The sequence below is a fragment of the Meles meles genome, chromosome 18 (assembly GCF_922984935.1).
Source record: "Meles meles chromosome 18, mMelMel3.1 paternal haplotype, whole genome shotgun sequence".
Classification (NCBI taxonomy): Eukaryota; Metazoa; Chordata; class Mammalia; order Carnivora; family Mustelidae; genus Meles; species Meles meles.
In genome coordinates this window covers 61471159-61498564 of record NC_060083.1, presented here as the reverse complement: position 1 = coordinate 61498564, position 27406 = coordinate 61471159, and the positions used below count along the sequence as shown (strand labels likewise).

The 27406-nt window shown below is 65.6% G+C and overlaps 1 protein-coding gene across 9 annotated transcripts in view; it reads left to right on the top strand.

Annotated features, from left to right (window-relative positions):
- Positions 1-24730, top strand: part of RBFOX3 (RNA binding fox-1 homolog 3) — a 391647-nt gene extending 366917 nt beyond the window's left edge. For 5 of the 9 annotated variants that reach the window (XM_045986475.1, XM_045986472.1, XM_045986473.1 and 2 more), the window contains 11 exons: positions 4791-5045; positions 10806-10943; positions 12866-12919; positions 13754-13846; positions 15245-15305; positions 18442-18495; positions 18699-18831; positions 19291-19468; positions 20205-20266; positions 21336-21414; positions 22979-24730. In XM_045986475.1, coding sequence (XP_045842431.1) covers positions 4824-5045; positions 10806-10943; positions 12866-12919; positions 13754-13846; positions 15245-15305; positions 18442-18495; positions 18699-18831; positions 19291-19468; positions 20205-20266; positions 21336-21414; positions 22979-23023 — 1119 coding nt within the window. In that variant the 5' untranslated portion in view covers positions 4791-4823 and the 3' untranslated portion in view covers positions 23024-24730. The remainder of the gene's footprint in view (positions 1-4790; positions 5046-10805; positions 10944-12865; positions 12920-13753; positions 13847-15244; positions 15306-18441; positions 18496-18698; positions 18832-19290; positions 19469-20204; positions 20267-21335; positions 21415-22978) is intronic. The other 4 variants (XM_045986468.1, XM_045986476.1, XM_045986471.1 and 1 more) reach the window with 4 other exon arrangements.
- Positions 24731-27406: the final 2676 nt, after the last annotated feature.

Here is a 27406-nt window from a genome sequence, read left to right as displayed (position 1 = left end):
GACTGCCGCGAGTCGTCGGGCTGTGAGCGTGCACTGGTCAGAAGGGCGGGGCTGTAGGCTATGAGGCGCACAGGCCATCAGGTGAGTGTGGACATTCTCCTCTGTTTTCTGCAGAAAGCAGGAAACAAGGACTCAGCCATACCACCCTGAATACCCCGTCTCATCTGATCTCCTAGGCTAAGCAGGGCGGGGCTGGTTAGTCCTTGGATGGGAGGAAATACGGAAACTGCTTCAGTCAGTGGTCCGTGATCTCAAGTGAATCATTCAGGGTAACTTTGTGTTTTTCTCTGGGAGTGTGGGCGGCGGAGTGAAGTGGGAGGAGCTGGATCTTATCAGTTCTATCCAGAAAATGTGATGATAGGAGAGAGGAGTAAGTTTGTAGAGGCAGTGGGGTAATGACTGTTCATGTACTCATATCTTCACCCGTCTACCCATCCATCCAACCCCGCATCCACCCACCCTTCACCCATCTATCCATCCATCCATCCATCCTCCCATCCATCTGCCCATCCACCCATCCATCCATCCACCCATCCTCCCATCCATCTGTCATCCACCCATCCGTCATCTATCCATCCATCCATCCCCCCATCCATCCTCCCATCCTTCCATCCTCCCATCCATCCACCCGTCCATCCATCCATCATCCATCCATCCGTCATCCACCCATCCGTCATCCACCCATCCGTCATCTATCCTTCCACCATCCATCCATCCATCCTCCCATCCATCCATCCACCCATCCATCCATCCATCCACCTTTCCATCATCCATTCCCCCATCCATCCTCCCATCCATCCACCCATCCATCCATCATCCATCCATCCGTCATCCACCCATCCGTCATCTATCCATCCATCCATCCATCCCCCCATCCATCCTCCCATCCTTCCATCCTCCCATCCATCCACCCGTCCATCCATCCATCATCCACCCATCTGTCATCCATCTATCCATCCATCCATCCATCCACCATCCATCCTCCCATCCATCCTCCCATCCATCCATCCATCCACCCATCCATCCTCCCATCCTTCCATCCATCCATCCATCCTCCCATCCATCCATCATCCACCCATCTGTCATCCATCTATCCATCCATCCATCCACCATCCATCCTCCCATCCATCCTCCCATCCATCCTCCCATCCATGCATCCATCCACCCATCCATCCATCCATCCATCATCCACCTATCCATGCATCCATCCACCCATCCATCCATCCATCCATCATCCACCCATCCGTCATCCACCCATCCATCCATCCATCCACCTATCCGTCATCCATCCATCTGCCTATTTGTCCGTTGGTCTGTTCATCCCTCCATCCACCATCCTTCCATCCACCACCCATCTCTGCACACATCCACTCATCTGATGTGCATTGAGACTCTTCTGAGTGCTGCAGAGTGTGGTGCTGAGTGCAGGGCTATGGGAGCAGAGTCAGCAAGTGGCCCTCGTGCTCTGGGAATTTCCAGTCCCCTGGGAGCCAGACGTGTTCACAGGCTGCTCTGAAACAAGGCCAGCTGAGACGAGCCCCAGCCTCGCAGAAGGAGTTTGCTCGGCTCATGCCGCAGAGCTCAAGCCTCTCTTCCACTCTGGCCCCAGCAGACCAAGGAGAAGGAAGAACAGGAATATGACAGCGTTGGCTGCGTTGTGCTCTGTGTCAGGCGCTTCACGCCCTCGGGTACACCTGATACCCTCTGCTCTTCCGTCCACGTCTGGTCCAGGGGCCCTCGGTCGGAGCTGCACAGCAGGACCTCGAGGGAAAATTTGGTTGTAAATCCACTCAGTCGCCCCGGGGAGGGGTCCAGGGATGGGATCAGCAGCCAGGGTGGGGGCCACTCAACTGACCAGCCACTCCCAGCGTGGGGGGAGGAGACACAGGCAGGGGCGGTGGCATTCTCCCCCAGGAGCCACCGGATCACACTGGCTAGAATTCAGTCTGCGTTTCGTCTGTCCAGGCACCGTGATGACCTCTTGCAATGAGAGAATTTGTTCGAAGAGGATGAGTGGTCACCCAGGACCACCCAGTGGCCAAGAGGGAGGCCTCCCCATGTATCCCAAGCTCTGACTCTATCCCTGGGCTGACTCTGTGCCCCGCCCCAGCCCCCTTTGAAGGGCCACAGTCGTGCGTGCAGGAGCAGAGGGGACGATCCGAGAGCCAGGCGATCCGTGCTGCTGTCCCACTCCTTCCGTATCAGCCTGACGTGTCGCTCAGTCCCTATGCCTCATTTTGACCAGCTGTGAAATGGGGATATGGATCGCCTGGTGGGTTGGAGGGCGATTCTGCGAGTTAGTGTGCAGAAAGCACGGTATGCACAGATGTGCTGATTTATTATCCTGTCCCAATGGCCTTGCATGTCCCATCTCACAGCTGCCTCCTGCCCACCCAGACCCCTTCAGACCGGGGCATCGAGCCCCAAACGTGCCACCCTCATGTCCCGCCTTTGTGCTTACTACAGGCTCCCTGAGGGTCTGGGCTCTGGGCTCCAGCCCCGGGAGCCACTGCGGTGGGAGTGGCTGCTGTCACTAGTCACCAGTCCTGAGGGGACCCGGGGAGGAGGGTGCGGGGACCGGGGTGAGAAGGAGCAGATGCAGAAGAGCCCCTCCTTCCTGGACGCCGGAGGAGGGAGGGACGTGGGGGCACCAGAGAGATGTGAGTTAGTGAAGGTTCTAATCAAATATTTATCAGTTAATTGATCTCTCGAGGCTGCTGACAGCGCCGTCTCCCTTACCCGGGCCTCCTCCTCTTCCTCTTCCTCCCCCCACTTCCCCCCCTCCCCCGTCCTGGCCTCCGTCCATACCAGCCTCATACCAGCCTGGGTCCCCCTCCACCCCCACCGGCTCCCACCTCCCCCCGAACCCGCCTCTTCTCCCGCCCACGTTTGCTACCGGTCGGTAATGGGACTTTGTGGGCTACTTTGGAGCAGCGGGGGGGAGGGGGGCCCAGCGAAGGGCGTGCACTCCTGAGCGAGTGTGGTACGTGTGTGACGCACACGCGTGTTTCCCTCCCGCTGTCTGGAGCGTAGATGCTGCCCCCGTCTCTGCAGGCAGAGGGTGGGACGGAACTTTTCTGCTCGTGAGGCCACTGCTGATCGGGGTCAGGGGTCACCCCAGGAGCTAGGGGCAGTGAGAGCAGAGGCTGCAACTGGGATTTTAAAGGGGCTGGTCTCCTGGCAGAGAGTTGGCCTCAAGCCTCCTGCCAGCAGGGAGCTGGGCAGGCGGACAGTCAGTTGGTGGGGGCAGGGCCCGCTGTAGGCAGAAGGTCCAGCGGGGGGCCCGTGCACATTCACCAGCGACCTCAGGAGGCCGGGCCCCTCGGGTCACCTCGCACTCCGGGTAATGGTCTGCATTCGCTCCCGCCCGGCAGAGCCCGCAGAGGCTGGGGCTGCCCGTCCTGCTCCACTCCCCGCCAGCGCCACGGGCCTGGTCCCTGCCCCCGTTCAGACACCCAGAGAATAGTTATGAGCCGACTGAGGAGTAAGGATGAAGACAGAGCGAGGCTGGGCGTGTTCTCTGGAACGAGCCACCGTCTCACCGGTTATGGGCAAGGAAACAAACCGAAACAGGCCCAGGCCGGGATGACCGGGCCAGCGCGGGAGGGTGTGGGGCTCCTCCTCGCTGAGACGTCAGGAAGGCGGCCGTAAGGGCAGGCTGTCCGCGTCTGCACAGGGGTCCGTCCCCACTGGAGAGATGCTCAAGTGAGGGATGGCACTTGTCCTTCCAGATGGTGGGGACACTCTTTCCCCTAAGGACACCCTCGGAAGGCCAGAGAGTGCCTCACCTGCTCAGAGGGGCTGCAGCAAACCTGCCTCCCCCCACAACCATTTGTGTCCTCAGTGGGGAGCAACGAGCGGGAGAAGCCAGAACCCCACCCCACCGCCGACAGCACGAGGACCCTCGTCCGTACTCTGGAGCTGAGGGGCTTTCTCCCGGGGCTACGTCGGGGTTCCCATGGGTGCCCAGGTGCAGGAGGTCTGGGGTGCAGGCGAGAACTTGCATTGCCGACAAGCTCCAGGGCGAGACTCCTGGGTCCAAGCAGCTCATGGGAAGAGCCTCTGCCCTGCATTGTGGCAGGGACCCTGCCCCAGGGCCCTGGCTTCTAGAAGTCCCTGGGGCAGCGGGCCTTCAGGGATGGGGTGGGGGCTTCCAGAGATCCGCTCGGGGTGTCTCGAGACAGAGCCGGAATCTTCCATGCCCCGAAGACAGCATCTCTGCGTCAGGGCCGTGACAGGGGCCCTGTGGTGCCGGGCTCCCGGTTCTGTGGGACCGACTCTGATCCTCTTTCCCTCCGGCTGGGAAGGGGTCCTCCTTCCCCCGCTTTACCGATGGGGAAACCGAGGCTTAAGTGGGCTTCATAAGGCAGGAGGGAGGAGGCGTGGCTCTGAGAGAGACGAGAGGGTCCCCGTGCTACCGCGTCCCGATCCGTGTCTCAGTGGGATCCGTGTCTCCCGGCAGGACGGCTTCTCCAGGGCTCACCGTGGGCAGATACGGGGCAGAGGGGTGCCCAAGGGCACGCGGTGTTGTTTCTTACAATTGCACGAGCTTAATGTGGGTTTGACAAGTACGCATCAGGGGTCTCAAGCCCGGGGCCCCCCAGACACCCCCACCCCGGCAGGGCCCTCCAACAGCTCAGATCTGGTGCCTCATCTCGGGGAGGCCCCCCCATGCAGAGGGCTTGGGCCGTGCTTCTGGAAACCACTGCTTGGCCCGTGAGCTCTCAGAAGGGGGCAGAGGGTCCAGGCCTGCGAGCCGTCTAACCAGCCCGCTCTCTTTCCCTCCGCAGGGCAATCAGGACGCCACGGCTCCGCCTGAAGCGATGGCCCAGCCCTACCCCCCTGCCCAGTACCCCCCTCCGCCCCAGAACGGCATCCCCGCCGAGTATGCGCCCCCGCCTCCGCATCCCACGCAAGACTACTCGGGCCAGACTCCGGTCCCCCCGGAGCACGGCCTGACCCTGTACACACCAGCACAGACCCACCCCGAGCAGCCGGGCACCGAGGCCAGCACGCAGCCCATCGCCGCCGCCCAGACAGTGCCGGTAAGGGGCCCGGTGAGCCCACAGCAGGGAGCGGGCTGTGCAGAGGGGAGGCACGGTCGGGGCAGGGAGGGCCTGCCAAGGGAGGGGCTGGAGGGGCCTCTGGGGTGGGCGGGCAGGTCTCCGTGGCCTTGGAGCTGTCCGTCCGACACCCGCCCCGCCGAGCAGCAGCCCCCCTCATACGGGAGACGGAGCCTCCAGGCTGGGCAACCAGCACCCCGTCCCTGCACGGTGAGGGGAACGGCGAGCCCAGGGCCCAGGTGTCTGCCCAGGCAGGGACAGGGCGACGGGAGAGGAGGCTGAGGGCCACCCGCGTGTCTCGGGTGGCGGGCACGCGGTCACTTCTCTTTGCTCGTAATCTGCCTGCTTGGCTGCCGTCCAGCCACAGAGCCTCCCTCGTGCGGTTGTGATGCGGTTCCGAGGAGAAAGTGCTGAGCCGCTTCTCGGAGGCTCCCTGACGGCAGAGGAGGGGGGCCAGCCGCAGCCTGGGGGGGGGCTGGGGGCATCCCACGAAGGCAGCCCCCTGGGTCCCGCCAGAGCGCAGCCGGCCCCACCGCGGCCCTCCTCCCTGTGGCCGTCTGCACGTGCCCACCCTTGCCGCGGCTTCCCGGCTTTGGGATCGTCCCGCTGTCCCTGCTGGCTCCCTCCTGGTGCGGGCTGGCCGGGGCCGGGCAGAAGGCCAGCTCACCCCGTGCTGCCCAGGAGCAGCCCGGCCCGGCAGCCTCCCGACGGGCGCCCCTCCCCGTGCTCCCTCAGCCTCCTCCCCCCACATCCCCCCCCCCCCCCGTCCAGCCTGGCTCCAGGGGTTGCCACGTGGACGCAGACACCACCCACCCTCCCGGTGTGGACCGCAGCACCCGCGCTGCCCGCTGGGGTGGAGACGCTCGTGTGGGGCCCAGCCCGTGCCCTGCCGCCCTGAGTGGATTCCACAGCTGCGTCAGGCCTCTCCACTCCCCGCGTCCCCATGTGGGGTGTCCAGACCTGAGGACGCCCCCCACCAGGGTTCCGGGCCTGGGAGCCAAACCATCCGTTCCTTTGGGGCTGCTCTGCTCTGCTTTCCTCAAACCCGCGACGTGGTGTGCTCAGAGCAGAGCCAGAGAGGGCTCGGCGTGACCGCGTCACGGTTGGTAGACGGTCTCCTTCCAGTGGGCCCTGGTGGATGGGCTGTATCCGCCCGACCTCCCATGACACGGCCTCCTCACGAGCAAAGGGCGAGGCCCGGGATTCACCTGGATGGAGCGCAGGAGACCAGGGAGTCAGACCGGCAGGGGCATGGACGGGGACAGAGAGCGAATGCCCGCGCCCCAGGAACGGGCCGGGAGGCCTCCCTGACACCCACCGGAGCGCCATGTGCGGCCGGGTCGCCGGGAGCACCTTCACTCGGCCGACGGTCGTGGGGACCCTGCTGGTCCGGGGGGCACAGGAAAGAGAGCACCGGCCCTGCCCTGCGGCGGCCACCACAGCCCACGCGTCAGGGACGTGAAAGTCAACAAGGGGCCAGTTGTGGCCTCCCTGCCTGTGACAGAATACGGGCCCTGGAGGGGGCTCAGGAGTCCCGGGAAGGATTCGACCCCACTGAGAGGTGGGGGTCTCACTTCTGGGGCCAGGCGCCTCCCCAGGAAAGCACGGGCCTGAGAGCACCCCAAGCCTGGTCAGCGGGGCCGCCTCGACCTTCCTTTTTCCAGCCCAGGTCTCTTCGAGTCCTGGAAGGGGTCAAGGTCTGGGGGTCTTCCATCTGGGGATACAGAGGAGAGACTGTTCCTGGACATGTCCCAAGGCCAGATGGTCCCCCACGGGTGTGGCTGCTGGGGACACAGAGGTCGTGAAGACACCCAGGCAGACATGGCCCCGCCGGACGGCATGCGCGCGCGGAGCCTGGGTGTTTACACAAGCAGAGGCGTCCCGCCTCGGGAGGAGCTGGAGAGGGCGAGGGCACCCCAGCCTGCTCGAAGACGCCAGAACCACGTTCTTCCCAAAGGCACTGCGCAGTGCTCCCAGCTAAAAGCTCAACACCTCCGCGCTGTGTCAGCTGTCCCACGTCCCATCCTTGCGTGAAGATGCCTCAGCTCACTGAAGCCTCCTCCTGGTCCTTCTCACCCGTCCCGGGGTCCAGGTGGGGTACAGGGCAGCAGTGCAGGCCACAGCCTCTGTCCCGATCTGCTCTCTCCCACATGTGGATTCTGCTGGGCATCGCGGTGTGTCTGCAGGAGAGGCACGGGGTGCTGTGCAGGGCAGGGGCTGCTGGGGGGTCGGGGCCCTTCCCACTACTGTGCGGGGCCTGGGGTCCCAGCTGGGGGCCACCTTCCCAGAGTGCTCCTTCACTCAAGGTCGAACAGGTCCTCTGCAGGTGTTCTCCCCACCCACCTGTCCTCCCCGAATCCTGGGACAGCCGGAGGGGCTTCCCCGCTCAGAAACTACTCCCCCTGTCCGCCTCGCCCTCTGCGCAGTGAGCCTCCCGGGGCCTGTCCCCTGGGCTGTCCCCTCCCCGGCTAGCAGGAGCTTCGGCCTTCGGTGCCCTTTGCACGTGGCTCCTGGAGCTGTCAGCAAAGGGAAAGGGTGGGCGGGGCGGAGTGCCAGGTGGAGAGGCCGATGTGCCCCCTCAGCCCTCCCCTACCCACCCCTGCCTCCACGGCTGAGACCAGCCCTGGGCCACCACCACCACCCTGGCCAGGGGCGAGCGGACGGCACCCTCAGTCAGCGCGTGGCCGCGGAGGGCTCTTCGATAGTCTGTCGTCCAGAGTCCAGAGTGGGAGCACACAGCTCTGCCCGAGGAGGCGGCCGCCCGTTGTGACGAAGGCGTCGTCATAAAGCGACGGCTCGAGACCACAAGTAGCGATGGCCTCTCCCAGACCCACCGGCCACCAGCAGGGCTGAGCCACGTCTGGGGAGCAGTGGACAGTCCTTACATGGGTCCCCAGGAGCCTCTGGGGGAGCAGGGCTGAGGGGCTGCAGAGAAACGTGTCCAGAAGTCGTTTCCTCTTACGTCCCATCACCAAGCCTTGGCTCCACCCAGCGATGAGGCGTCCTGCTACCAACCCCCCGCGGACCCTCCGGACCCTGCCCAGGGCTCTTCTGGCCCCTCCCTGTGCTGAGTGAGCTCGGGGAGGCCCCGATGTGGGGGCTGTAGGCTCCTCCGACAGTGGGGGTGCCCTGGGCACATGTGGACCCTGGTCCACGAGGGGTCGGCTCCTGGCCTTGAATGGGGAGCATGGGGGAATGCGATGGCCTGGGTGGCAGGGACAAGGAGAAGGACACAGAAGCAAAGCTCCTGTGGCCATCTGGGGGAGGGGAGGGGTGACTGGAGGGGAGGGCCCCCCCCTCCCTTGCCGAGGGCTCCCTTGCCGAGGGCTCCCTTGCTGCTCTGGATGCCGCTGGCCGAGCTGACTTCTGCCCTCTGCTGGCCGCGACCTGCATTACATGCCCCTCTCTGGCCGAATTCCCAAATTCGGGGAGTCCCCTTTAGTCACCTGCACCCAGGAGCCACAGAGGGCCCGGCTGTGTGACATGCACTGGGCAGGGGGCCTGGTGACAGAGAGTGCTGCCCACCCTGACCACGACAACAGGAGGAGCCACACACGGTGGGCTCTGCTTGGACTCGGGCGTGGACGAGCCTCTGGAGGGAGGTCTCGCACCGCTGTGCTCTCTGCAGGGACGAACGGGCCAAGGGAGGAGGACAACGGGGAAGCAGAGAGGACGGTTGGGGATTCGTAGGTCTCTGGCTTGGCAGGAGTAGCTCTCGGGGGGTCCCCGAGGCTCCTCAAGGCCGCTGACAGCGGTTTCTCCATGGAAGGGCCGACAGCCCCTAGGGCTGGTTGGTGACCCCCGGGCCGGGCGCTGCCTCCCTCCAGCCCCGCCGTGGATGCACGTCACTCGGCAGCCCAATGGAGGGCACCGAGCACACTCACGCGTCAAGACCGGGCCCGCCCCTCAGAGGGTGGCCACCCCACGGGGACAGGGCACGCACGCCCCGGGTGAACAAGAGGACGGTGGCTTCCAGCCGCGGCGAGGATCGCGCACCATGTGCTGCTTTCAACGGAGGAGCGCGGACCTGCGTGTGAGGGCCCTGTGAGCAGGTGCTCAGCCTCCCCCAGCAGCCCGGGAACTGATGGCGTCCGCGCCCCGCACCTCTGGCTCCTGCTGCCCCAGAGCCTGACCAGAGGCCTCCTGGCTGAGCACCGGAGGAGGGGGTGGCCCCCATCTTCCAGAATGGATGAAGAGGTCGACCGAGGGCAGCCCCTCGGGAGTGCACAGACAGACTTCCTGCCACTCAGCTTGGAGGAGGCCTCGGGCCCAGTGGCCTGGCCCTGCTCCCCTCTCCTAGCTCGGGGAGGCCTGTTGTACCCGTCAGCGCTCCTTTGCTGGACCACAAGGAAACCCACCAAGAAGTGACTTGCGCGAAGCCGCGGTTCTGAGACGCGTGGGAAGCGGTCTCTGAGCGCCTCTCCTCTGCCGGCCAGCAGCCTGTGTTTCTCCGGCCCCGTGGGAGGCCATGGCCACCGGCAGCCCCTCGTACAAACCCCAGCGTGGGCCTCGGGGACGCTCCGGCCCCTGCTCTCTCCAGGCGCGTCGGAGATGCTCAAGGTAGCCGTGCTGGAGCCAGGACGCCCCTCGTGTCCCCGGGCCAAGGTCCTGCCATCCCAGAAGCAGACAAGTCTCCAAGTCCAAGCAGAAGGGCAGGAACGTGAGCCCAAGAAAACCCTGACAGAGGAGTGGGGGCTGGGGCAGGCGAGCAAGGGGCAGGGAAAGGCATGTTCTCAGGCTGCTAGCCCCCCGGGGACACGCGGACAGAGTGGAGGAGCCCCAGGCATGGGTGCTGGGCCCCTGGTGCACCTGCCTTGTCTGTCACTGGCTGAGAGCCGCTCGCCGACCCTCGTGCCCTGCTGTGCCACGAGCCAGAACGAGCCTCGGGGCTGGCGGTAGGCAGAGCTGCTGTGTCCCCGGGAAGGTCCAGCGTCAGGGTCACGGTGAGCGGAGTGGGCCATCTCGGGGTGCCGTTGATGGAGCGCCCGCTGCGTGCCTGTGGCGTGGCGGCTCAGCAGGGACTGAACCAGGCTGACGGCCAGCCGGGCAGTGAGCGGGTGGCCCGTCCCTACAGGCCACCGAGGAGGCCATCCGGCCTTCATCGTCCTCACAGGCGCTACGGGGTGAGAGGTCCTTGTCCTGTGGCAGCTTTGTTTCCTGAGGCCCAGTCTTTCCGACCCTAACGCTCGGGTCCCCGATGGGGAAGGGCACCAACGGGCTGAACTTGGACTGCCCTGCGCCCTGGAAGAGCGACCACGCCGGCGGGTGCCGAGCAGCAGGGGGGAGGAGTGAGAGGCAGCCCGGGGTGGCCGCAGACAGACACACAGACGTGCGTGCCTGGGCCCGAAGCCTCTGCACCTTTTCATCAGGTCTTGGAAACCGGGAGGGTCCCTGTGCTCCCTGCGCCCGGGCTGTGTCCGGCAAAGAGCAAACCCTGACTTTGACGGTGGGGCTGAGGGACCGTCCAGATCACAGCCTTGCAGACAGGGCAGAGCCGGGAGAGGGGAGCGGAGACACCCCCAGCCCCGGCGGCCTTGCCCCGCGTTGGTGGCCGGCGCAGCCCGCGCAGAGGCCTGGCGGCCAGAGCTCTGAGGCTGAGAGGCGGCGTGCCGGGAAAGCCGTCCGCCCCAGCGCCTGGATGGGGACACCCAGGGGGTTGGGGGATCCGGCCTCTAGACGCTCCCCTCCCTGCGGGGTGGGCGCCGAGAGGGACAGCTCACAGCCGGGGTCCTCTGCCCGCAGCAGACAGACGAGGCGGCCCAGACGGACAGCCAGCCACTCGACCCCTCCGACCCCACAGAGAAGCAGCAACCCAAGCGGCTGCACGTCTCCAACATCCCCTTCCGGTTCAGGGACCCCGACCTGCGGCAAATGTTCGGGGTGAGTGTGTGCGGCCCCTTCATCCCCCTGGCCCCGGGACCCCACTGCCTCCCGGGTCCAGCCCTGCCCTGACCCGAGCCGGCGGGATGGAGGGGAGGAGGGAGGACCTAAGCTCAGGGAGGAGCAGCGGCCAGAACACGCCCCCCACGCGCTCCACCCGTGCTCCGGGCCTCATAGGGACCCCGCGGGGCTGAGGCCAGTGCCGGGTCGGTGATGACTCTGCAGTCCCAGGGGCTTGCCCAGGGCTCCAGGGACCCCTGTGCCCTCCGAAGCCACCTGGATGGGCAGCTCAGTCTCCTGGTCTCAGCCCAGCCCCTGCCTCTCCCGCGTGCTGAGGGCCGAGCACTGTGCCGCTCCGGGCCCGTGACCACGGGGCTCTGGGCAGGTGCTCCGGCCACGGGAAGCCATCGTGGCTGTGAGAACCCGCAGGGCGGCCCTTCCATGCTGTGGCTTGAGCTGCCGCGTGCGCTGAGCGCCACGCAGGTGCCCGGCCCACTAGGTGCCCGTGGGTGGGCAGCGGCCGGGCCATTCGTCTGAGAACCGCACGGCCGTGGAAGCCTCGTGCATCTGGCCCGCCCGTGTTGTGTCCCTCACCCCAAACCCTCTTCCCCGTGGCCGGCAAGGTGCCTGCCCTCACCCCTGCCACACGCTAGGCGGGCTCTGGTCCCTGAGCCCCAGCCCTGCCTTCACGCCACCCACCTCCCAGATGGGATTCGTCAAAGCGGAGGTGCCCTGAGGGGGGCCCCGGGACAGACCCAGCACCCACACCTCGCCCCAAATAACCACCGCCCTTCTTGGAGGCCGGGCCCCACGGCACATGGGGCTTCAGACAGTGAGGGGCCGATGAAGTTGGGAATCGTCAGGATTTGGCTCGTCTTGGCCTGGACCAGGCTACTGCCCGCCTCTGGGAGCCTGGGGCCCGCCGAAGGCAGCTGCCTTACAGAGCTCACCTGGACCGGGACCCTTGGTCCATATCCCATCCCCTGTCCCCGTACAATGGGCACTTGACTGGCGTCCCCTCACCCGTCCCCACACCAGAGCTCACCCTGTCCCTGTACCAGGGCGTCCGCTCACCCTGTCCCCACACCGGGGCGTCCACTCAGCCCACCCCACACTGGGACAGGCACCATCCTCCCTGTTCCAGCCTTCGTCAGAGCTGGGATTCACTGCTGTGTTGCTCCGTGGCATGTCACTGTTCCTTTAGACACCGGGCTCCCAGCGTTGTGGAATGTCGGGGACACCCATCAGTTGCACACACTGGAGGCCGCAAGACAGGCCCCTGGGGACCCGGTCTTGGGGATTTAGTTTCACGTGACTGTGAGGGAGCCAGAGCTTCTCCAGGGGTCCTCGGCCAGCGATGGGGCAGGAAGGGGCCCCCCCAGCATCTGCGCCTGCCTGGCCGGCGCGTCCTAGATCGGTAGAGGGGTTTGGGGTCGGTGTGGTTCTGTACCCCACACAGCCCAGCCCCAGACAGCTCAGGCTCTGCGGTATGGGGTCTCTCCACAGCACTTTGTCTCTCCCCGGGGTTCCTGCTCCCCTCCCAGCACCCGGCCGTTTGGGAAGGACCCGTCCTTAGCCCTTGACCCTTTAGTGTGAATTAGAGGTGGCCGTCAGGAACGGGGCAGAGCCCAGGCGGGGAGAGGGGAGGTACTTGGGGAAGGCTGCCCCCTCCCCCGGTCCTCAGCCCTCCCCCCGGCCCTTAGGCAGGGGAAGTTCTCTCCACTAGGACTTGGGGAGGGATCTCCTGTCCCCAGACCCCGCTACACCAGGAGCCCGGCCCCGTCCCTGCAGGAGGCTGGCGGAGCAGGGCAGGGGCCAGCCCCCGGCAGCAGGTGAGGGTCTCCTGGGAAGCAGGCGCTGGGCGGGGGCGGCACTCTTAACCCACCCTCCCCTGTCTCCCCGCCCCCTCTCTGTCTCTGCAGCAATTCGGGAAAATTTTAGACGTGGAGATCATTTTTAACGAGCGGGGCTCCAAGGTGGGTGCCGCCCAGAGGCCGCCACCATTACCGCGCCGGCTGTAGGTCCCGCCAGGCTAACGTGTGACATGTGCGTTTCCTTCCTGGAGAGCTTCGCGCCCGAGGACCCCTGAGCTACACGGGTGCTTGTACTCCCCGCTCCTCCGCCCCGCCCCGCCCCGCCCCCGCTGTCCGTGTTGTGGCCGCGGTGGCCGCGTCTCTTTCTCTCCCAGCTGCCAGGACCTCTCTGTCTGCGCCCGGAGCCCTGGGCCCCTTAGTCCGGGGCCCCACCTGCCCTGCCGCTCCTCCTGGAGGGGGCCGCTGGCCTGCCCAGAGCTGGAGGCTTGGGGGTGCAGCTGCAGGGTGGGCAGCGGGAGGGGGCCTGGCACGGACAAATCCTGCTCCTTGCTCAGGCAAGGGAAGACCCCACCATGCAGGCTCCTGGGGGGAAGGGGGGTGGGGCTGCCCCGCGGAGGTCCTGACCACCCCCTGCCCCACCTTGCCCCCCAGGGGGCATCAGAGTGACCGTCCCGGTCTCTGGCCGGGTTAGCATCTCTCTTGGAGCTTTGGCCTGTCCTCCGGGAGGTGCCGGGCCTTCGGTGCAGGCCGGGCTCGGTCAGGCCCACAGCTGCCCCCGCCTGGGGCCCTACCCTTCCTGGGCATCCTGCCGGTAGCACCAGGGCAGGCCTCTGGGCTGCCGACCTCTCCTTCAACTCACCTGACTCAGTCCCTCTCTCTCTCTCTCTCTCTCCCCCCCTTCTCTCCACCCCCCACTGCCCTGTCCCCCACCTCACTCCTCCCATGTCTTCCTTCCTCTCATCCTTCCTCTCCGTGCCTGTCCTTCCCCGCTCACAGGGTTTTGGGTTTGTAACTTTTGAAACTAGCTCAGACGCTGACCGAGCCCGGGAGAAGCTGAATGGGACGATCGTAGAGGGACGGAAAATTGAGGTGCTCAGATAAGTGCGCTGCGCAGGGCGTGCCCTTGAGAACCACCGCTGTCGCCCAGGTGCCCCTCCCCCGCCCCGCAGCCGCCCTGCGGAGAGCCAGGCCAGGGTCCCCGGAGCAGGGAGGCAGGGCCCGACCCCTGTCCTGGCACCCCTCGTGGGCCCACCGAAGGGCCCCCATCTCTGCGGTCTGGAGGAGGCCTCCCAACTAGGGGCACCAGCCAGACCCTGGGAGGAGCCCCGGAAATCATGTTTGAGGCTTGGCCGCTGCGAGGACTGAGCCAACTCTGTCTGTCCCCGGGCTGGGGGGTGCTGTTAATGCCCCGACCCTTCCCAGCAGGGAGCCCAACCTCGCCTTCCCCAGCTGCCAGGAAGGGACCTAGCCCAGAGAAGCAGCAGAGAGAGGAGGCCAGGGATCCCCGCTCAACCCCCCTTGCCCCTTTTCTGGTGGGTTGCCTGTGCCCCCCACCCCAGTGCGATGGCCCTGGGCGTCTGGCAGCTGGGCTCCTGGCGGGCAGGACAGCAGGAGGTGGCCGAGAGCAGAGGGGTCTGCAGCAAGTGCGGAGTCCACGGGAAGAGAAGTGAGGCCTGAGGGGAGGGTTTCTGGAAGCACAGGCACTGACCCCAGCCCGTGGCCATGGCCGGCGGGCACCTGGGGACGCAGCCTGAGGCTCACACTGGGGCTCACACTGGACGTGGGGGGCACAGAATGGCCCAGACTCCTTTCTCGGTTTCCACCACCTGCCCCTTTCTCTACCTCCTCCCACAGAGGGCTTCCCCCTCGCCTTTCCTTTCCCAGTCTGCATCTCTGGGGGGAGGGTCTTAGTCGGCGATAGGACACACCCCCTTGGCCCCCGCCCCTCCTCTCCCGTTGGCTCCCCAGGGGTCTTGTCAGGCGCTCCCTGCCTGCCTCAGGAATGGCGCTACCCCCCCGCCACCCCCGCCAGAGGGGCGCCCAGGACTTGGAAGGCCTCAGCAGCCAACAAGGGCACAGGATGTCTTGGGGCCGGTCGGTCAGGCTGAGAGCACTTTGTGGAGAGTCCACCAGGCAGCTTCTCCAGTGGCCTTGGGTTGTCAGAGACTGGGCCTGGTTTTGGGGAGCAGGACGTGAAGGACAAGAACCAGTGGCCGGACACGGCGCCTGAGTGAGGGCTGGGAGCAGTGGTGGCCAAGGCTCCCTGGAGTGGGGGCAGCGCAGTGGAGAGGGGAGGCCCGGGAGGAGGGCAGGCCAGGGCTGGGGGCCGGGCGGACAGCAGAGACTGTCCCGGGCCTTCCTCCCAGCTCCCGTCCCCGTCCGTGTGGCCGTGCGGAAGCAGTGCGGGACAGGACCGGGGTGGCCAGAGGCCTACGAGAAAGCGAACTCCCCGCTCCTCCTCACCTTCTCCCCCTTCTCTCTGGGCAGGTCAACAACGCCACAGCCCGCGTCATGACCAACAAGAAGACTGCGAACCCCTACACTAACGGTAAGGGGCCCAGGATCTCAGGGAGGCCGCAGGGGCCGCGGGCCCGGACACAGGCCCTGCAGGGGCCTCGGCGACTAGAGGCCCCCCTCCCTGGATGCTGAGTGTCCCCTCGTGTCCCAGCTCTGCCGCGTCAGCCGGGGGTGGATTGGAGGAGGGCTGGGGCCGCCCACCCCACCCACAGAGGTGGCAGGACACCTGGGCCTTCCCAAGCCCGCAGCGTACCCACGTGGACAGGCTTCGGGCGCCGTGGGTGTGGTGGCCGCTTCCTGGATCGTTACTTAGTTTCTAAGCAGTGAGGGGTGCCCGGGCTAGAGGTCCTGGATACTCAGTGAAAGTGAAGATTGGGGCAGTCCCCACCCCTGCCCTGCAGACCCTGGAAGGTTGAGGCCCCCACGGGAGCCCCGTGGTCCGTGACGCACTTCAGCTGAGCGCTCTGCCCTGCATGCCCAGGGCCTGAGCCGAAACACCCCATCCTCCTCGAAGACAGAACCGCGGCGGCTGAGGGAGGGGTGGCCCTCGGTCCCTGCGCGCCTCGGCTCCGACCGGCAATGAGGACGAGCTTGCAGGTCGGAGCGCGGCTGGCAGTGCTCTGGAGCCGGTTTGAGTCTGTCCCCGTGCGGGGGAACGGCGGCCCTGCTCAGTCAGGATAAGCCTCCCTGTGGGCCGGGGGCTCCGCTTCTCAGCCCCCAGCCCTCCTGTCCCTGTGTGACTCAGGTGACAGGCCAGCAAGGGGCAGGACACTAGGGGGGAATCCGCCACGTGGCTCACCAGCAGGGCCTCCCCATGGGCCCTCCTGGAGCATGACAGGATCTACATTTAGACTAGATTATGTATGGCTCCCATCCTGCTTTCCCGAGGACTATGAAAGCTCACATTTCCTAAAACTCTGGGGGTGCCTGGTTTAGCCAGTGTCCCGAGCTCCTGTTGTGTGCTGGCTCAGGAAGGCAGAGCGGTAGACAGACGTGTTTAGAGGGTCAGGATGATCACTGGGAGTCGGACGCCTGCTTCACCCAAGAGCCACCCCCCCACCAAGCTCTCTGGACGAGCCTGAGGACGTCGGGAAGCATGGAATTCCGAACGCAGTCCAGCCCTGAGCGACCGCATTCCTGGCGCAGGATGGGCACCGAAGCAGCGCGGCTCGCACAGCAAGAACGGCCCAGTGCTCCCGGTGACAGTCTCACCGAAGCGTCCTCACCGGCCTGAGCAAGGACGAAGGCCACAGTGGGTCGGGCCCAGGTTCTCTGTGGGCTGACAGTGAAGCCCAGCGTGCGGGCTCTGGTGGCCCGGGAGTGTGGCTTGAACACTCCGGAACACTCCAGAACACTCTGAAATTCGTCAGCTGGGGGGAAGGGGAGCAGAAGTGTCTGCCTCGAGCTCACCGGGTTTGACCAGGTGTTAAGACAGTTTACGGAACAAACAAAGGAGCCGCCCAGGAGGGTCTCCGGCCGCCTCTTCAGCTGGAGTCCCGCACACTGAGATGGAACTGGGCACAGTGACAGAGACGCCCCGGATTCGAGAATCAGCGGGTGGACATGCCGGGACCATCTCAAGAGAAGTTCCACCTTCAAGAATGGACCCAGAACCACCACTGGTTGGAGCCCGGAGGAGGTGGGCTCGGGCCATTGCTCTGGGACTCTGCTCCGTCATGGGTTTTTACTACGAAGACAGTTCGTGGGACTGGAGATGAAACCTCTTTCCCCTCCTGATCATGGATTTAGAGAAGGTTCCAGATTCTCAGCAGTAACGTTCAGACACAGACATGCACGCTGGTCCGGTGACGGTGACCAGGGAGGGAAGGTGGCCCACAGTGTCATGGAAAGTGGAGAACGGGCCCCCAGGAGGAACTCGGTCGCAGACACTCTGTCCTGAATGCCTCCCAGCCGTGCGCCCAACAGGGACGTTAGAACCTGGGTATGAGGCTCACAGGTACTGTCTGACACCCGTGGCCTGGTCTCGCTCTTGGCCACACTCCCCAGAGGTGTCTCGCTAGCTGGCCAGTGGGCTCAGTCCCTTTTGTCCCTCCTCACAAAGTCAAGAGGGAAATGGAGCTGAGCCTTCAGGGCCTCCTGCAAACATAAGACCAGATACACTGGGCCAGGGGGCTGGGCTCGGTCAAGTATACATCCCCAGCCCGAGCTGTCTGAGCTAGAGCCTGGGGCCAGAGCGCCCTCAAAGCCGGCCGGCGTCCACCACTGGGGACCTCAGGCGGAAGCAGGCTGCACTCCTCCACCTGGTCCCTGGCGGGAGAGGAAGACTGGCCCAGAAGCCCAGGGCCCCAAGCCAGCGGCCTGAGCCCACCCGCCTGCAGACGGGGAGAAGCGGCTGGTGAAGACGACAGCTGGGGGCCCGGAAATGGCCAGGCATGTGGGTATGGTTTGGGTCTGGCTGTGCCGCTTGCCGGCTCTGGGCTGCGAAGCTGCTCCACCGCCCTGGGCCTCCGCTTGCTCCTCCCTAAAATGGGAGGGCGTGTCCCGCATCTCCCTGGCTGGTTTAGACCAGCGTGACCCAGGGTAAGGTGCTCAGGAAAGGTCAGTTGTTTTTATCAGTACCTCGAACCCTAAGGCCTTTCCTCCCCAGGAAGCCTCTCCACTGGCTGCTCTGGGGACAGCCCGGGCAGGACGGCAGTGCGGAAGGAGCTCACCCTAGGACAGAAGCTGTGGGGCAGGAGGTGGGAGGAGGCTGCGGCGGAAGCCCTGCCCCTCACTGCTGCGAGGACCCTACCGGAAAGCAGCCAGCCAGGCCTCCTAAGGGGACAGCAGCGCTCCGATGCCTGGGCTCTGTCTTGTGCTGAAGCAGGGGCGCCGCCAGAGCCCTCATCCCGGCTTGGGCTGCAGATGTCCCTTCCTAATGCCGGCAGAGACGGCAGACTCCGAGCTGCAGGGCTGGGGCCCCGGGCGGGGGGGGGGGGTCACAAAGAAGGGTCAGGAGTGACTTGGTCCCTGGGATTTAGGGAGCCGAAGGTCAGACCCGGTGAGGCTGCGACATCCCAAGAGGGGCTGGGTGCCCTCTGCTCGCCCGGCCTGCAGAAGGAGGGGTCCAGTCTGCAGAGGCCCCGCCCTACGTGGGAGGCCCGGGGATGGTGTGAGATGGGGAGAGAATGGGGAGACGGTGACGGGCTGTTTTGCTTCTCTTCCAGGCTGGAAGCTGAACCCCGTGGTAGGCGCCGTCTATGGGCCTGAATTCTATGCAGGTACAGGCTAGAGCCGTCCTTCCGGGCCGGTGGGGGGCGTGGCCATGGGCGTGGCCAGGAGGGAGGCGTGGCCGGCGCGTAGGCTGGGGCGTGGTCGTGCAGGTATGGTTGGGCGGGGCCGGGCGTGGCTGCGCCCAGGCCGGACCCTCACTCACTCTGGGCCTTTCCTCTCACCGCCTCTTCTCTGGCCCCCTTTTCTGCAGTGACGGGGTTTCCCTACCCCACCACGGGCACAGCCGTTGCCTACAGGGGCGCGCACCTACGGGGTCGGGGCCGGGCCGTGTATAATACGTTTCGGGCTGCGCCGCCCCCGCCCCCCATCCCAACTTACGGAGCGTGAGTACCTGGCGGGGCACGGGGATGGAGGCGTGGAGGACGGCCCGGGGGTGCGGGGAGGAGGACCTTGGGCAGCCAGAGGGGCGAGGCAGCCTTTCCAGAACTGCGGGGCGTTGTGGGAACCCCCAGACCTTCACACCGCAGTCACCCCCATATCGCACCCCAACCCCATCCTGCCATGGGAACCAAGGGTCACTGGCATTTGGGGGACATTTAGAGCCCCAGCACCTTGCTGGATGATTGGATGGGATCGTGGTTGGCCCTTGAGCACAGCGAGGGCCTGCTCTAAGCCCTCTCTGGTCCATTCCCCTGGGCCCAGTGCCCTCTGCCTGGATGGGGGGAGCAGCTGCCTGGGCTGGGGTGGGGGGAGGGTAAGCAACATGGGCCGAGGGGCCCATGGCTTTGTGGGAGAACGGAGCTGACCAGCAAGGGTGTTACTCTATTGTTGTACCAAAACAGGGCCCTGGAGCAAACGCTTGTTAAAATGCCCGTCCCATGGGCGGGGCTGGCGCCCTGCCCCCTCCCTCCGCAGACACCGGAACCGGCCTACCCCACCTCTCCAGCGTTCCCACCACTCTCTTGTCCGTTTGCTTCCAGGGTCGTGTATCAGGACGGCTTTTACGGTGCTGAGATTTATGTGAGTGCGGCCCCGGGGGGGGGGGGGGGGGGGGGGGGAGCTGGGGGCTGGGGGGGGGGGACAGCGGTCCAGGCCTGCAGCTGGTTTCCAGGGTCTTCCCCTCCCCCACCCATCCCTCCCTATCCTTGGGACCGGGGAGGGGGAGAGTGCCCAGGGTCCCTGGGGACCTCGGCAGAGCTGAGCCTGGGCTGTCTGTGCCCACATGTTCTCCAGTCCACAGGACACTGGGTGATGGGGACAGGGGTGGCTCTCCTGTTTCCCTAACCACACTGGGGTCACTGAGTGAGCCCCATGGGCACCCATGTCATCCTGAGCAGTTGCCCATAATTCAACAGTCCCTTTGTGCCAGGGTCAAGACGTGATCTGAGTTTGCCCTTGACCCTTCCCAGTATCCAGGATGGCGCCTGGAGTCACCCATGGGTTCTCGGCGCCCCCAGCATCAAATTCAGGGGCTCACTGGGCTGGTGGCAGGTCTGTGGGCACTGGTCATGAGTCAAAACCACGAACACGGCCAGACACATCACTGGGGCCCACCGGCGTGGGTTGAACCTGTGCCCGCTCGCTCCTTCCCCTCGAACCAGGCCCCTGTCTGCGGGCTTTAGATCTCTGGCAGGCCAGCAGCTAGGTGCGCGCAGGCCTGCGCCAGCCGGGGCTCTCAGGGCCACGGTAAAGGTTGGAAGACTGTGTCCGCCCCACTAAGTCCCTGTGCTGTCTCTCCCTCCCCCTTCCCCTGCAGGGGGGCTACGCAGCCTACAGATATGCTCAGCCCGCAGCAGCCGCGGCAGCTTACAGTGACAGGTATGGCTGGGACAGTGATCGGGGTGAAGAGGGACAGCAGGACCATGGGGCCCTGGACGGGCGGGTTCAGATGGGCAGGAAGGCTTCCCCACGGCCCAGGCCTGGGGGCCCAGTGGCACAGGGTCTGGACGGAGGGGAGCATGTCTGAGGCCCCTGAGCCCCCGATTTCTTCAGTCCCTTTCTACTGGCATGGCTGGGGGAGGCCGTGAACCCCACCCCCCAGTTCAGTTCTCCTCAGACTCCCGGCCCTGGAGGCCTGACCCCCTCCCCAAGCGCTGGAGGTACCCGCCACCTCCCGTAAGCAGAGGAATTAGGAGGCCCCACTTCTGCCCCCAGACGCCCCTCCAACCCCGCAGGGGGCGGTGGTACAGTGCAGTGACACCAGGGGGACGGTGTGGCCATTTGAGAGCCGCCAGCAGAGGCCGGGGGGTGGGGGTAGCTCTGGGTCAGGAGGGCAGGACGCAGGGGCTGTCCCAGGGGTGGCCTGGCCTGGCACATGGGCACAGAGTCCCCCCACCGGGCACGTGCTGGGCTCTGGCCTGACGGCCACCGGTCCCTCCCACCCAGGGGCACCCGAGGACCCACCCCATCTCACATGGGGTTGATGGGGTGCACAGCAGGCCCAGCCTGCCCCACAAGAAGCCGGCATTTCACACATGCACTGAACAGTGAGAGGAAGGTCATCAGGGGCCCCAGGACACTTCCTTCGTGGTGACCTCCCTGCCTGCCCCCACGTCCTCCGGTCCTGCTCTGAGCCTTTCCGCAGCACCCTGCCCTTATTCTGGGGGTCGAGCTTTCCTCGACCGCAGCTCTGGGAGGGCCCCTTTTACCTCTGTGCGGCCCCTCGTCAGGGTCAGGGGACACTGGGAGACGTGAGAGGATGGCCAGCTGTGTTCTGGACGCTTCGTTCTAAACGGGCAGAAAGGCTGGCGCGAGGAGGTCGTGCAGGGGCGGGGGGGCAGGGCTGGCTGGCAGGTGGGATGCACTGCGATGTCTGGGAGGCAGGGGGAGACCTCGCCCGCCCGTCACCGCCCCTCACCCGCCTCCCTCCCTGTGCTCGTCTCCCCAGTTACGGCAGGGTCTACGCAGCCGCTGACCCTTACCACCACACCATCGGCCCTGCGGCGACCTACAGCATCGGAACCATGGTAAGGAGGCGGGGACGGCCCAGCCCTGGGCACCAGCTGTGGCGAGGAGGGCCAGGCGCCGCAGCCAGGATGGGGTGGGCGGGCCCTGAGAATGACCCAGCCCTCTGACCAGTGCCCGGAAGGACCAAGGCCTAGATGGGAGTTTGGGGGAGGCAGTTCCGTCCGGATGGGCAGCTGCCCAGTAAGGACATCTGACCCTCTGGGGAGCACCTGGGTCGCCTGCTTTTCCCCGTTTTCCAAGGCTCCAGAGGCCAGGAGGGCCTCCGCGCCTCTCGTGGGGGTGTGTTCGCCACGGCCCCTGTGTGTCCTGTTCCCCGCCACCCACCCCGGCTCTGACCTTTTCCTCACTTCAAGGAGAGGGACGAGGGCTGCCCACGGCTTCCCCCACAGGCCCTTCCGTGGCACCGTGGCCGGCTGAGCCGGCGCGCACTCCTGGTGGGCCCGTGTGTGTGTGTGTGTGTGTGTGTGTGTGTCTGTGTCTGTGTGTGTGTGACCAGCGGTGGACACATGCAGCCCAGCTCACCCTGAGACCTGCTTCCGGGGGACACCTGTCTCCTGTGCCCACCCCCCGCCCCAGGGGCTGTTAATGTCGCTTTTTAGCCAGCTTGGCGTCCAGCATCAAAGATGAACACATTTCTTCGGGGCGGGGGAGAGGGAGGTCCAGAGCCAACAGGGACTCCCTGTTCCTTCCCCCTTGGTTTTGATTACCCCCTCCCCATTTTTGTTTTGTCTTTTTTGATTTTTAACAAGTTCCCGGCATCCCCAGCAGCCCGCGGCGACTGCGGCCGCCCCCTCCCAGATGGGGGCCCCGGAAGTGCAGTTTGCGGGCCCCTTGGCTCCAGGGTCAGCCGGCCTCTGTGCAGCTGCTGGCTAGAAGCTTTCATTCATTCACAGAGGGGCCCCCTTAAGTTCCCGTTTTTATTTTTAAGAGTTTCTGGGTTTTCCCAAGTTTTTTGTGTGGCATTTGCCATCTTCTTCCTTTTTCTGTTGAAACTGGGGAGGAGGTTCCTCTGGAGACATCCCCGGCCCAGGGCAGCCAAGGGACGCGGAAGCAAGAGCGCCAGAGACCTGTCCTCCTCAGCAGGACGGAGGGTCCAGGCAAGGACCTGGGGGAAGAGCAGGGACCCCCTGAAGCTCCAAGGGGCCAAGTGAACAGGCAGAGCCCCTCCTGGCAGAACCAAGGCCTGGGGAGCCCTGGCAGGAGGTTCCCTCCCCTGTCCTGAGTCCCGCCGCAGCCCAGGCAGGCAGCCCCTGGGGGGTGCTGAGACCTCCCCCACCCCCCCACCCCCCGTTGAGAAGGGGGCCAGGAAAGGGCCAGGCCTAAGAGGCATCTCCAACCTCACTGTCCAGGAGCGCTGTGGCCCATGACCCCGGCAGCCCCCTGGCCCCCACCACCCCCAGCACGGAAGGACGAGGCCCAGGGCCCCCCGATGCCACGAGAACCAGCGCTCGCTCCCCACCACGACAAACCTCACAGGGGTCCAACAGTGGGATTTAGTGATTTCTTTTTGCCCCCCCGCCCCAAGGCGGTGCTGACTGGCTTTTGTCGTCTTTGATGTTGCAGGCCAGCCTGTGCCGAGGAGGGTACAGCCGCTTCACCCCCTACTAGCAAGAGGGCCCAGCCCCTAGCAGCACTCACGCTGACTGCTCAGCACACACCAAACCCAGCAGTCCAAAACCAGGCACAGCCACCGGGAGGACAGTGCGCCCCCCCCAGTCAGCGGCCCGCGACGCCAAAGCCCGTAGGGTCCACCTCCAGCCAGCGGGTCTCCCTGCCCCTCACGATGGCGTGTGTGTCTTTGACCCTGGTTGCCCCTGTATGTCTGAAACCTTGCTTCCTATTTTGACTTTGTTGGTGATGTTCCCCCCAAGCCATTTCAGGTACAGTATGCACACGGCACAAGACCCCTCCCGGACAACTAGCAATAGAGCCCGCCAGGCCGACCCCCACTTCCCATCCCCTGGGGCTACGGAGCCACCGAAGACACCCCCAGCCCCTGCCCCACCCCTGGGGTCCGGGGAGTGAGGAGCGGCTCCCGGTCCACCGGAGCGGGGGTTTCCGGCCCAGACCACGGCCCCTCCCACCTTCCCCAGTGGATCGCGGGAGGAGCCGCGTCGGCCCTCCTCGCCCCAGAACAGCTGAAACCTAACGTCTCTGGTTCGGTTTCTTGAGGACGGTTCCTGCCGAAGCGGTCACAAGACACAATGCAGGCGGGAACTGCCACGGCCACACCGGCCTCAGGGCTCCTTGCTTAGCCTTCGCTGTAATAAACAAAAGTGTAGGAGAAACAGCCCGACCAGAGCCGAGGGCCCCTCGCAGGCTCTCCCCTCCAGCCACGCTCTGAAGATGGCGCCCCATCACTGCCAGAGACGGGGTCCCCGGCCAGCCCGGCACCCTTCCCCTTCCCCAAGCTTGGAAACGTCCTTTCATCAGGGTACACTTGAGAAGGGACGAGCCCAGGAGGCGTGGTGGGGAGGCCCATCGCCGGCCTTCTCAGCGACACGGCACTCGATGCCAGCCTCCTGTCCAGAGAGGCATGGTGCTTAGCTCTGTGGCCCAGCGGCCCCGCGGTGCCCAGGGCTGTAAAGGGCCCTGGCGGGAACAAGCTGGCTGGGGCCCGCCGGCAAAGCCCAGACAGCCCAGGTAGCCTCATGGGGTAGGCTGCCCCGTCGGGACGGCACCCCCTGCCTCCGTTCCAGGAGGCGGTGTCTCAGGCCAGGGAAGCCCAGGTCCCCTGGCGTGCCAGAGCTGGGTTTCTGGTGCCAGCTGGAGAGTGGCCCCACCCCCGCCAGCCAGGACACACCGGCTCTTAGCTGCTGGACTCGGCCAAGCTGCCGGGCCGCCTCACTTGCCACTGCCGGGGGCACCGCCTCCTTCCCAGCCCTCACGGCCTGTGCCGGCCACCCACCGCCCTGTCTTCGCCCGCCCAGAGCCAGCCAGGCCCCCGCTCCGCTCGGGCCAAGCCCAGAGGCTGCACCAGCCAGCCGCTCCCGCCGCCCCTTCTCCCCCGCACCGGTCCCCACGCTCTGCCCTGGAGAAGGTCGCGTTCAGCTCGGCTCACGCAAGACCATGGGTTCCCAGAAGTTGGGCCCCGGGGACAGACTGGGGTGGGGTGGGGTGGGGTGGCGGCGCTAGGACTGCAGGGCCCCGGCCCCCTCCCTCCCCGCACGGACGCCAGGCCTTGTCCGTCCTCAAACACGCCTGGCGTTGCTCCCGTGAAACTGCAAGTCCCGCCTTTCTGTTTCTGTTGTAGTGAAAGCTTCCACCGTTTCCTTCTTGGACCATGAAGGGCAAAAACAAAAAACAAAAAACAAACAAAAAAAATCACAAAACAAAAAACAAAACAAAAAAAGATGTTAAGATCCAAGCAACAAACCAACCAACCAAACCGAGAAGCATCCACCACGTCCACGTCGCGCGAGGCGCAGCGAGGGAGCACGTCGGCGGCCCCGCCCCTCCCCCGGCCACCGAGGGCCGCCAGCACCCCTCCCCGGGCCGGCGGGGAGCGTAGGAGGGGGACGGGCCTCTTCTCTACCAAGTCTTCCTTTCCGGCCCCCCACGCCCAGGGCACGCGGGCCCCATGGAGGAACAGGCCGCCGGCCTGAGCCGGGAGAGCAGCAGGAATTGACCTTCGTTGCCAACTGTGCCAGCGGAGGGGACAGCTGGGCTGGGGTGCATGGGGGGGCAGCTGTTCGTTCCCGGGGTCTCTGGCTTCAGCCCGTGCCTGTCACCCTCATGTCCAGCTGTCAGGGCCCCAGCTTCCCCTTGCGCCATGCCGCCAGCACCGTGTCCTGCAAACCTGGTGAGGGGGCTCACAGGCCACCGGAGTCCAACAGGCAGCCCTGGGGTCCGACCCTGAACACTGAGGGCTAATCACACCTCCAACCCAAGAGTGAGCATCAGGGCAGAGGCCTGGGGGCCTAGGGTGAGCTCCGACCGGTCCCAGCTAGCCTGTTTCCTGTCCCCTTGCTGGGGGCAGGCTTGGGCCTGGTCAGTGGGAGGGAAAGCTGAGCCCTGCCGCCTGCGGGGCCAAGCCCTCCCCCCCACTGTCCTGCAGGGGAGCAGAGGGCGGGGGGGGGGGGGGGGGGGAGAGGGGGGGGGGCCAGTGCCTGGCTGTGCGGCGAGGTCCAGAGTCACGGCGCCACAGGGCTGGATGGCCAGGCCCAAGCAGGGGGAGAGAGACGGGGAGAGGCCCGGAGCATCGCCCGGGACCCAGGTGCGGGTCCCGCGGTGGCGGGAGAGCAGAGGTGGGCAGCAGGGAGGAGCCCCCCGCCAGGCAGGGAGAGCTGGAGTGGGGGACGCAGCAAAAAATGGCCCAGGCTCCCAACACGGCTCCACTGTCTCATGAAACTTAAACAAAAAACCCACACCTCACTTTATATATTCAGCATCAGCTCCTGAAATGAGCCCCTTTTCTATTCCTGTTGTACAGAGCCCCTCCCGGCCAGAGCCCCTTTGCTGCTCCGCCCCCCGCTCCGCCCCCCCCCCGGCCCCCCAGGACTGCAGCCAGGCCCCAGGCTTCCTTTCTTACCATTCTGTATGCTTCCAAGGTGTGACCATTCAAATCAACAGTATTATTAAGATTATTAATAAAGATTTCTTTCTTCAAACTAGGACAACTCTTTTTTATTTGGCCGCCCCCAGGGCCCGGGGGTGGAGTGCAGGGGCACCTGCCAGGGCAGGCCCAGGATCCGCAGCCTGTCCCGGGGTCTGGCCCACCTGCCAGGCAGACCCTTCTGGGCAAGAGACTCCAGAGTCCCGATCCTCCGGCCCCTTTCCCCACCCTGACCCAGAACGAGCTGGAGGCAGGGCCCACACGCGTCCTCCCGGCTGCCTCGCCCTGCCAGGCCTCCAGTCGTCGTGCTGCTCAGCAGCTGTGGCCTGCCCAGTGCAGACAGGAGAGGGGATGGGGCTGGGGACGTCCCAGAGCGGAGGGCCCTCAGATCCCAGCCACACCGCGGCCGGCCACTGCCCCTGTGATGTGGGTCGTGGTGGCTCCTTGCAGGAGTCGGGGGGCTGCTTCAAGGGAGGCCCACAGGCGCGGGTCCCCATCCCTGGGAGGCTCGGTGGAGGCCAGCTGCCACCCTCGCCAGCCCCCCAAAAGACGAAACGGAACTGGGAAGGAAAGCAGAGGACCAAAGCCCCGGGCTGGGGGCGGCTGGGCCAGGCCCACGTCCCAAAACCAAGGCGGCCAGTCCACAACGCAGCTCACCCACGAATTTTTCACGTTTCACTTCGGATCATTTATTTCAGAGTGTGACACCCGCCAGACTCGCGCAGGCTGAAATGCCAACATACTCATTTTCCCGCCCACGAGCCCCTACACTCCGTGGGATGGGGACGGCGCTCCGGGGAGCTCTCTGGCCCCACGGCGCACCGCGCTCTAACCCTCAGCTCTCACCGCCTGCTCAGCAGAGTGTGAGAAAACCGCCGCACCATCGATTTCCTCCTCCCCTGCGCAAGCTGGCCGGGCACAGGCGCTTCAGGCCAGCAGGCTGCGACAGTGGAGTTGCTGCCTACCTCCGGCACCCTGCCTCGCCCGACTCCGCCTCTGGAGACACAGGGAGCAGGGCCAGATCCCCTGGCACAAAACGGGAGGCTCGAAGCAAACCATGGTCCACACCAAGGACACGGTCACGGGAGCAGCTCCAAGTGGCAGCGACTCTGTTTCCCTGCCGCCGCCCTGTCCAGCTTCACGGGGACAGGCAGGTGCTGGGTGACCTGCGCTCCGAGCTGGTCAGCGGAGGCGTCCCCCTGTCCTGCTTGAGCTGTCCTCCCCGTCTGCTGGGCAAACCCCTTCCCCACAGAAAACCAAGCTGGCTGGGCCACATGTGGGATGCGGAGAGTAAAATGTCCCTCTGTCCCCCCCCCCCCCCCCCCCCCCCCCGGGAAAGAGGCGCCGGGGGCGGGGACGGAGGCAGCCCTGGAGGGACACACCCTCTGCCGTCCTAAGGCCAGGTTCACCCCCGGCAACCGGCCCCGGCTCAGATT